We start from the raw sequence: 11,198 nt of genomic DNA, 5'->3' as shown, positions 1-11,198 counted from the left end.
CTTCAGACTCTGCCATGTGTATGGTTCATGGGTGGCACGGGCTTAGACAACGCGAATTTGCCGAGTAGTTGGTAGGCTTCTCAGGGACCAGTTGACTTGCCACTGTGCATTTTAACACCCACTCATCTGATGTTCAAACGATTGTCCTACTGTTTCTCGGATACTTAGCCCTATTATCCGCTTGGTGGACATTCTCCATAGAAGTGTCAGAAGTTTCGAGGTTCTGAAATGGAAACAGGTACGGGTTAAACCGTAGGCTCGTACGTGCAGTGGTCAGGCTGCATTCTAACACAAGATGGAAAACTACCTGTAATACGTCTCAAAGTGACCTGTGCCGATGAATCAGAAAAATTACGATAAACTTACCTAGCTTAGTAACCAAGACTATCTTATCCAACACCATTTTAAGAATCAGTGATACAATACCCTACCGCATCCACCTCGTCCATAAATCACCGTAGCAAATGCCGGATCTCAGACGGAACCATAAAACTTTCCAGGATAACAACTTAGGCGCGTCTGTTTGCAGTTCACATCAATCGGCTAAATAGTTCAGCTAAAAGAGACCGTGTGCACCAATGGCCTCCGCTATGGAGACTGCCCCAACTATTGGTAGCTGCTTAAAATTGCTTCATCCCGCCCGCCACGATTCTAACCAACGGTAAATTCAACAGTCTATCCTCCGCAGCTTTAATAGGTAGTTGGTGTCGTGTTATGAAACAGACTGAACGTTTCAATTAAATTTTCAATCACTTGCCTATTTGCTGAACGCTGATTCAAACATCAGCATCATATCATCGTTCATCTTTTAGATGTAACAACCTCTCGGTGCCTAGCTGCCATACCACCCGAGGACAGCATGAGAGCTAAGATACTGCCAATTTGCCCAAGCGTATACAGGAACAGTAAAGATGTCATGGTTTACTTCCAACTACGAACCTTCCGTTCACTAAGTTTGCGTCTTAATCACTGCGTCATATGCCCTTAACTATGGGGCCCAAGTCAAGACGGAATGGCTCCTCAAAAGCAAGGTTTCCAGCGAAGAAGTATCCCAACTCTGCGTGCCCGTTATCCTGGAGCTCCTGCTGTGTGCGGTGTAGGGTGTCAAGGTGTCCAGGAGAAACCGGGGCACTCCAGTGTTTCTCTCAGTGTCTTGGTAAGGAGATAAAATGGTTTATGAGAGCAATCAGGGAAATACCCTGGTGGGTGTGGTGAAGTGTTCTGTCAATCTTGCGCTGCCTCACTAAAGTAAGAGGTTCAAAACTAAGAATAAAACAATTCACGTAGAATCATTAGAAAAAACGGGGGGGGGGGAGGTTGGAAATCCCAACCCGACAAAAGGTCACAGCATCCCTCTTACACAACTATTTTAGCACTAGCTCATCCACACAGACGGACAGAAGGTTCAAATGACAGTCAAGAGGGATCATCAAATGAACCGGACCAGAAGAACTAGACCCTAGGCTGGACCCAAACACATGTAGGTTTCCCCCACCGACCTAACACTTGTTCAACCACTCTAACCAACGAAAATCCTTCAGCCGACACCCAACAGAGATTTGGCTTGACTTAGCTGATTGGTTCTCCTTCCGCCCTAAATCTCGACCAACCTCAGAACCTTGTCACTTGGCTTGTGTCAAAAGCGAAACGTTGCCTAGCAATAAATCTACAGATTGCCACCAAACTTTTTCGAAAACGATAAACGAAGAAAGCTTTAGAATATTCAGTATGCATCGGATGGCAGGGCGTGGTTCCGAACTCCAGTAACTAACAAACACACGTTTCCTCATCTTTCCAAGGAGAGTTCCTTTCATTTCGTAGAGGCCCCATGAATCATCACAAAAAATTGTGGCTTGTCTGGTAAGCTACAAAATCTGATCAGTCTCATACAGACATCCGTATTCGAGATCATGCGAGGGAGGTGATACTTTGCCTAAATCATGCTGTAATCCGACCCACACCGTGTTTGAGATATAATCCTTTCACGTATGGATGATCTTCACAGACTCGAGGTGTTCAACCACTGATATTTTGGATGAACTTTTGGTGTTCAGTAGACGAACAGACTGTCCATTGGTTCTACCAAATGACGCCTGTGCAATATTTCACGCTTCTCGAGAACGATCGAACGCGAGCTTATTGAGTGTTTCGGACAGGCCCTTCATAAAAGCGCTAGTGAACTGGTCACGCCCCTGTTTTCACCACCGATACAGGATGGCACGCTTAAAGGTTGGATATCTCTCATTGGGGCTCACGTCAAACACCTCGGCCTCTGCTTCGTCTTCTGAACTCGGTAACGAAACCGGGACAAACTGTGGAGGTACTAACGGACGAAACTTTATTCGACGTGCATATTGATCGGGCTAACATTGTCAAACACCTTCGCGGCTTACAGGTACACACTTCACCTGGTGGGGATGGCGTTACACCACTGCTTCTGCGCCACTGCGCTGAACCACTTAGCTATCCTCTGGCTAAACTGTTCGCTAGTTCTCTGGAAGAAGGGTTGGTACCAGAGGATTGGAAATGCGGGATAATAGCCCCCATATTCAAAGGAGGTATCAGAACGTGTGCATCTAACTACAGACCTGTCACTCTTCTCCCAGTAATATCAAAAGTAATGGAACGAATTATAGCAGAAGCCCTGAAATCGCACCTTGAAATTCACTCCTTGTTGAGCGATAAACAACACGGATTTCGACAGAATCGTTCTTGTTTATCCAATCTCCTCGTGACACTCGATGACTGGACACGAGCAGTCGATGCGGGAGTTACTGTACATGCCTGTTACTTGGATATATCCAAAGCCTTTGATCGAGTCGATCACAGTATCCTTCTTCGGAAACTTGAAATGTATGGCGTGACGGGAAATCTGTTGAGCTGGCTGAAAGACTATTTGAGTGACCGTTCGGTCCAAGTTCGTGTCGATGGAGCGTTTTCCGATAAAATTGTCGCCACAAGTGGTGTCCCTCAGGGTTCGGTTCTTGGTCCAATTTTGTTCCTGGTATACATGAATGACCTGCCGAAACTTCTGCAGTGCAAAACCGTACTTTTTGCTGATGATGCTGATTGTGATGCGCTACAGCAAGATCTGCAAAGAATCGACGAATGGTCCATCCAAAACCGGCTGCCGCTGAATTCCCAGAAATTCAAACTAATAAATCTGGGGAAGAGCTACCACTTCCCATACAAACTGGGATCCAATGAACTGGAATGGGTGGCTGAGGAAAAAGACCTCGGCGTCTGGATTTCTAGCAACCTGAAGCCGAGTAAACACTGTCTATCAGTATATCGCAAGACTTCGGCACTGCTCGGGATGCTTAGGAGAATATTTTATCGTTTTACGCCTGAAATTCTCCCTATTATCATGAACACGTATCTCCGGCCGACAATGGAATACGCGATCCAAGCCTGGTCTCCATGGCTGCAAAAGGATACACAACTGCTAGAGCGTATCTACCACCGCGCGACCAAGCTGGTCATTGGCCTCCGAAACGTTCCCTACAGTGAAAGGCTACGTAAACTCGATTTGTTTGATTTAACTTATCGGCGTATACGAGGAGACCTCATCCTGATGTTCAAGATAATAAACACCCCTAATCACCCTTTAAAACATTTGTTCACAGTTAATTTGGCCCGACAGACCCGACGGAATCCATTGGCCGTTGACATTCCATGTTCCCGCATTAACTGTCCGCGCTACTTTTTTTCAGTCCGCGTATCCCTCACGTGGAACAAACTACCAACATCTGTTGTGGATTGTGATAACCTCGAGACTTTCAAGCATTCGCTTGACGAATACATAAGATCTCACCCAACTTCCCTCATCAACATTTGAGATGCGGATTACAAACAATAGAACATATATGTCATATCATTCCGTTTATCTGTATACATACACACACACAAATATCCTTTGGTCATTGTAAAGCAAAATGCTCTCTAGACCAATATAACCTTGATTTACCTTGATTTATTTAACTCTGTGTACGGACTTAGCCGTTAATAGGTGTTAGTGAGCAGCAGCAATTTACTACATCAGGTGAGCTGTCGCAACTTCGCGTCAGAGAAGGTCGCGATAAAGTAAATAGGATAAAATATAAGCCGTATTTGGGGTTGTGCACAATCGTCCTGGCCCACAGTTAGATGTAGTGTCGTTCGCTCGCTGTCTGGGTTATACCGTTCAACCTCCGCAAAGGATATCACTGGTAGGATAAGGTCACACCCTCCTAGAAGTTCTTTATCAAATGGTATTCTGTTTACAGTTTGGACTATAAGCGAGAACACCAGCACTGTTGGCACAGCGGCAGTGAGACAATATAGTAATCATTCAGCTGTAACAGCCGCTATCTAGCCACCTAGCCACGCGAAAAAGCCCGGAGGCTGAGATACTGCCAGGTTGCCCAAGCCTAGGCAGGAGGAATCGAGATGCAAAGGTTGGGTTCTGACTATGTATCTTCTAGTCAATGAGTTCATGCTTTAACTACAGTCATCCCGGGCTCAGCAGAGAAAGGAATAGTGGGGTGGACGTGGTTTTGCATCTGAACGGACAAAGTAGCCCCGGATATTTTTCAATGTAATACGTTCTTTGTATTCTCGAACTTCCGGACTGGTGATAGTGTACGGAGAGCTATCCAAAGCCTTCCGTACATAAAGCGGTGTATCTCAGGGATACCAACTCTCCACTCCTATTTAATTTTCGGATCGATGAGATAATGAAGTGAACGTGGGAAACCCTGGGATTCAAATAATTGCCGATGAAGGCATTGTTGATCTGAAAAATGCGGACAATACCGTTCTCGCCTTGGAAAAGGAGGAGAAGGCGCAGGCGTTTTTGGATGAACTTACCAAGTTCTGCGTGCTTAGTGCATTTTGAGTGTTTGGAGTTGAGACGCGATGATCTGTTTAACTAAGCTTCCTTCTGGTGAACTGTTGTGTTTATTCTGTACATCAGTTTGTTTTATACATCTGAGTTACTAATTTGCATGAGGAAAGCTTCAACAATGTCTGATTTGGTGACGGCCAGAGTCTCATCAACTTAGCGTCATCAAATTTTCAGTGGAATTGCAATGGTTTTATCCATTTGCTCTTCTAAGTCTCGTATATATATATGTTGGAAAAAATCAGCGACCCCACCGCTTCTCAATAGTGTTTCCATTTTAAAGTGAAAAATGTGGATTCAATGCATAGTTAAATAGCCCCTAGTGTTTCTTCAACAGTTAGGGATGAACGGTCAGGTGGTGTTTGGTTTCTTCTAGGAGTCTGTAAAGGACATACTGGCACCCTCGTAAAAAGGAGACGGTATCGGAGCATGCCATTTAACTTGACGATCAGATGAACGGTTCCTAATTATGGTTGGCGTATACTTTCCGATAGTTTTGAGAAGAGTTTATCTTGCTAATGTCCGCGTGTGCAGTCTTCGATGGACTTCTTAGGCACACCAGGTTTGTGTATTTTCGTTCAGCCATAAAAATATAAGGCCGGGGGGCCTTTTGGTACATCACAAATCAAAGTGATGCACCGACTTCTTCTACTTTCCTGAGAAATTTCGGGGTTGGAATGTGAGTCTTGATGGTCAGATTTTTGTTTGCTAAGTGGTATCAAAATGTGCACGTTCTGCATTATGATCATAATCAACTCTGCTCATTATCGTACTTGATTTTCTTTGCCAGGTGGTCATTAGAGTTTGAGAACATGACCCATTCGACCAATCACGTCCAGTTTAGTCCGTGCAGAAATCGGAGATCCTGGGACAATCTCATCTAAATTCGCGGAAGTCGTACGAATGCATAAAGAACCTTACGGACGAGTGTGCATCTCGATTCGGACGGATCATAGAAACAAACACATCCGTTTGGTCAGTGTGTTCTGACAAGCGGAAAATTTTTGGTTTTTTGGGCTGATTCTGTCTAGTCACTGAAACTACCCAACAGTTTGTTAAGTGGACAACTATGGACGGATAGAGGCTGTTTTTGTTCGGGTGTAAGATCTGTTTCTCTTCTGTCGGTTTCTGTTGGATATGATTGAGAATACGATCTCCCAAGGATAGGCGTATGACGAATCATGATCGCCTGAATCCAGCACAAACAGCATGTACTACTCAGTGTCAGCACAGATCACAATTTACCGAAGACCGGTGATGGCACGTTTTTAGACCGATTGCCAAGACCAACAGCCGATTGAATGAAGTACTTGAGCATGAGTCTGTCACGATGAAAGCACGACCAATTGTTGTTTGAGGCTCAAAACATCGACGCACAGGAGCCTTAATGCAGAAATCACTTACCTAAAGTCGATCTCTTCCTCATTTTGAGGATCAACTTCTTCTACCAGTTGAGTGATTTGTTCTTCGGTGAATTCTAGCCCAATTTTCTGAAAGAATGTGATCAGAATTTGTCGGTGAATGGATGAGCACTAGCTAGGATTAGAATGGCAGCGAGAATGATACTCTCGCTATGACTAAATGCGTCATATTTGTGACACTTCGCAATACAAAAAAATTCAGATAAGAGAAATCCAGCCAGGAACGTCTCTCTCTCTGAGCGATTCATTCACTGAGGTCTAAACTCATCAGTACCTAAGTCAGACAATGCTCTCAGATTTTGTTTTCAACTGTGCTGCTTGTCGACATTTACACGTTGTTTGATATTATGGAATTCACTTTGTGTACCACTCAGCATTCGTATTTTGTCATGCAAACAATTTCAACAAAAGCTCTTCTATTTTTGTGTATGGTTTCGTCTTCAGGACCCGAACGTGACATTATTTTCAACAGTATACGGCAAAATTGTTTCAGCGCAACCTTACATTTGTCGTTATCCTTTCCCCCAAAGTTCTCTAACCATCAGCGAATATACACTCATTTGCAAACTAATTTGGTTTTTCGAGAGACTCACCTGGAACCCAGCTGAATCTCTCGTTTGTGACGTTTTCTCTGACCATTGGTTTTCCCTCCATTCTAAGTTGATATGCGGACAAGATAGCCAAAGTCGGTTCCAAAATAGATCTGAGTTGAATAGAAACTTTATACACTAGTCCATTTCTCTTCGCAGTACTTTTTGTCCATGTCTGCTTATGGTGAATCATTCCCTACAGATCTGTAGTTAGGAATTCAAGACTTAACTTTTCTTTGGGATGTGGATGCAACTTATGGTTGTCCATGATATATGATCGTCATTGTTCGAAGTACGGGGATGTGAGTGTGCAGATGCTTCAGTGAGTGTAGTTGGGCTCTGCGACATATAGGCACCCTTGTTGACGCACTAAAAACAGACGTTTTTAGGTTCGATTCGATATTGATCGTTGCGAACATTGTTGTCTGGGATACGAACAGGAGAATGACACACCGGCCACAGTTAATGTAGAATTTTACCAACCTTTAAGCTGGAACGCAAGTAAGCTATGGGCACTGGTTGTATTTAGCTGCCCAGAAATGTAGCGATAACATCGGTAAATTCTTTTCTGTTTCCTTAACTTGGTTATCAAGACTTATTTACCTAGACCCTAAAACCCAAAAGTCTTCAGGGGGTGTTAAAAAGAATGACAAACATGGTAGCTACGACAAACAGCGTTTTTAATAAGAAACCAGCGAAATCACAACAAAAAGGGACTTACGGCTAGGTATTCCTTTTCGAACAGATTCGGTGTAGAAATTTGGAAAAGGAAGGACAGAATAAACGCCACATTGAATATAATGAATAGTAAACTGCAAAGGGTGTTTAACATCCTGGCATACGTTAAAGTAGCAAATGGCAACTCTTAAAACATGGATACTTCCTCCTGGGAAAGTGAGCCAACAAAGAAAAAATCGACTAGTTTTAATCATCTGGTTATGTATATTCCGTGGGGTCTAGTACTGCAGCATCCTGTTGCACGACTCTCTCAGTTGGCGCACCAATAGTGGCTTACAAGGCATCCAATAAGTGATTCACTTACCTAAATATATGCATTCATGGAGCCCAGTTGCCTCTGTTGGTCTTAAAGTCGTAGCTAGATTGTACTTTTCAAACACAACCATTACAGGTTACCTTGTCCCGAAAGGTTTATTATTGATCTTAGTGTCCGCCAACTCTAATCTTACTTTTATTAAACGTAACGGTATTACTGTTTAGGAAGGTACGCATCATCAGCGATGGTGGTTTGATAAAACGAGTAACCGTTCTAATAATTTGTATCCTACGTCCTCCTTCACATTCAGTTTCCGAACGAAGGTGAAGTGATTTTGCTTTATTTGCTCTCTCGGCTCACACTTATTGGTCTGAGGCGCTTCATGTCCGCATAGCATACGTCAAATTGTTGGTACAGTATAGCCTGCGATTTGTCGTTTTAAAAATGCAGTTGTCAGACAATACCCCTATTTCTGCAACGTCCTTACTAGTTTGGTAGCCAAATTCTGGTTCGATCTATTGTCTGTGTATCGACCAACCTTACCGGACACAACCGGTTGTTAAGTTAATGATGGGTAGACGTCCTTTCCCCGGATTGTCGCGAAAATGTAGATATACACATCACGCGATCATTGATGCCCACCAGATGCAAATGAACAGACACATATGAGCCATGATATGTAAACTTGGTTTTGGGACTGCTTAAGAAAGCGCGGAAGATGAGTTTGTTCCTCGTCGAAAGGTTCCAGGAAAACTGACTGATTTATTGCACACCGAGCGAAATGTACAGATCAAACTTACTGACAATTGATTTCTGGAACAGTGCACTCTTATTCACCTTCAAACCCATAATCGATGATAAACAATCAGCCTCGTAATAGCAAGGCGTCCGACCAGAAACAACCTGTTTTTACGTTTGGGGCACTTTGAATTAAACAAAACAAAGAGATGTATGCAGTGGAATGTGGCAGGATGCAAATAGGAGCGCCTGATTGTTGCTCCCAACTGCGTCGCTGAGTGATAGCCACTTGAACAACGTGAAAAATTCGAAATTATGTAGTTTGTGAGGAACACACTGAAACAAATGACCATACTACCATTGCTGAGTCGGGAACAGATGACCTGTCCTTGATATTCGCATACAGCATTGGTGAACAACATTGGTGAGCAGTAAGACGAGTATTCCAGCTCAGCAACATATGGCATTCTTCTGAATGACTGTTTTGCCTAATGTTTAATGTATTCCGAAGCACTGTCTATTTTTAAACGTAATAGTTGACGGTGTTCTCCGCTCGTTGGTATCATCTGCATAGTCCTTCCAACAAAGTTCAAGAGATGCTATGAATGTGGTTTTCCATCTGGAATATCAGTTGACCAAATCAGTCTGGCCATGTTCTATAGACAGCGAACTAAATTTCGCTTGTATGAAATGTCGATGAGTGTTCATGCACTGTTCAGTCCATGTGGACTTTGTACAGATAGACCCTTCACTCTAAGATGCAATCGGTTTTCTCCGAAATCCCTCATACTATGAGATAAGAAGCGATGACGCAACGATGCAATCCTAAACCATGTACTGGATATAGGCCACCAGATCAACCCTATTTAAAAAATTAAAGTAGTTTTTGGGTTCCAGTAATCGGTCCAAAATAGTTCGGCAAGTGACGATGATCACGGTTGAACCTGTCGCACTCGGATTGTTAAGACATTCAATCATGTGTGCAATCCGCAGACCAACGAAGAGCAAACGCCACTCGTGTTTTCTGACTGTTACCCACTCTGAGTACTGATTCTAAATTTATGCATTCTGTTTGTAGTAGTCCATCAATATTCAAATGCACTATCCGGTCGAGATCCGTCAAAACATGTCCACTGAACTCCTTTTGCTCAGACATAATGCTGTTGTATCCATTGGAGGACAACCGGTAGACTTATTGTCTTTCGAAATTCTCTGAAACGATTACTTCGGTATCGATTCCAAGCGGGAACGGTTCTACTGTAATTTGGAGAACCAAAGACTATCCACAATATGGTCTCGTTGGTGAATTCGACGATTTTTTGCTATAACTAGAGTTATTCAAACACAAATATGCAAAAATCAAAATTATAATATCATGGTAGAAACTCACATTAAGAACTCTTATGAAGGCTTGTCGAGTAACAAGTTTGTCTCCAGTTGTATCGAGTGGCCGAAGCATGCTGCCCAACGTGTGTCCTGTCACATGTCCCATAGTTTGTATAATGTACTTTGGGCTTGGATTCGACATCAGTAGCTTCGCGGATATAGCTCGAACTTTGTCCGTCGTGAATTTGCCAGCTCTAATAACCAAGTTAGGTAAGGTACGACGGGCCGTGTCTTGAAGATCCCGAAAGTCACTGTTAACCGGAATGCCCTAAAGTAGTCATTGAGAAACGTCATTTGGTTGTGTTAACCAGTTGCAAAACATGGATTGTCAAAAATGCCATGTACTGATTCCATTTAGTTGCATCTGATAAACATGCTATGAAAATCTGGAGGGTTTTCAAGTACTGATTGTTGTTGGAGAAGTTACCATAGAAACACTCAGGAGAATCTAATAAGGGCTAACGACCTGCTCCACAGCAGGTTTAGTTCAATCTCACTCCTTATGCCAGTAAACGGCTGACACATTTCTGATACTGTTGCTATTACCAGATTTCTCGTTAGAGTTATCAATCAAAAGTCCACCCATGGAGCGACAACCTACTGCCTGAAGCTACTGATTATACGACCAAGTGTAGCTGTCCCACCGAGTAGTTACTCGTCGGTTTGTTCAGTGAGCGGGGACGAATAGATAGGATATTCCCCATCCCCACTTTACAGTTGAAAGTTCAGAACAATACACCAAGGCATACATATGCCAGAGGAAAAAACGGGGAAGGTCTAACTTACAGATAGGTCAAGTTCTCGTAGTCCGCTGTTGATATTTCGTAGTAATCCGGTCAGCAAGGCAAAACATCCAGCAGTCTGAAGCGGGTTCCTGGACAACTGTTGACAGTAAACAGGGGAATACAGTAAATATGTGGATGTTATCTACTCCGATTCTCCGTAGAATTTAAGGGCTTTGGCCAGTCGAATAAAAAGTGACAGTGAAATTGTCACGATACATTAAAGTCATTCCCTCATCGCTGAATATTCACCATAGACTCTGAGCTTAATGCTGAAAAGTACCGATATAAAATATGGTGAGTTAAATGGGATGTGCCAAATTAGCTCTACCGCTAGCTGCCAGTTTGAACTGTCAATCACAATCCGACCTAAAGATGTCACATTATCTTGATGGTTGGGCTTCT

General features: G+C 43.2%; 1 protein-coding gene across 1 annotated transcript in view; it reads right to left on the bottom strand.

The window, feature by feature from the left end:
• Positions 1-6,288: 6,288 nt before the first annotated feature.
• Positions 6,289-11,198, bottom strand: part of T265_15562 (hypothetical protein) — a gene marked incomplete at both ends in the record, with an annotated part of 34,691 nt that continues 29,781 nt past the window's right edge. Inside the window, 3 exons of the mRNA XM_009178611.1 lie at positions 6,289-6,414; positions 10,016-10,279; positions 10,798-10,893. Coding sequence (XP_009176875.1) covers positions 6,289-6,414; positions 10,016-10,279; positions 10,798-10,893 — 486 coding nt within the window. The remainder of the gene's footprint in view (positions 6,415-10,015; positions 10,280-10,797; positions 10,894-11,198) is intronic.

This window comes from Opisthorchis viverrini (genome assembly GCF_000715545.1).
Source record: "Opisthorchis viverrini unplaced genomic scaffold opera_v5_604, whole genome shotgun sequence".
Classification (NCBI taxonomy): domain Eukaryota; kingdom Metazoa; phylum Platyhelminthes; class Trematoda; order Opisthorchiida; family Opisthorchiidae; genus Opisthorchis; species Opisthorchis viverrini.
This window is presented reverse-complemented; position numbering and strand designations above follow the sequence as displayed.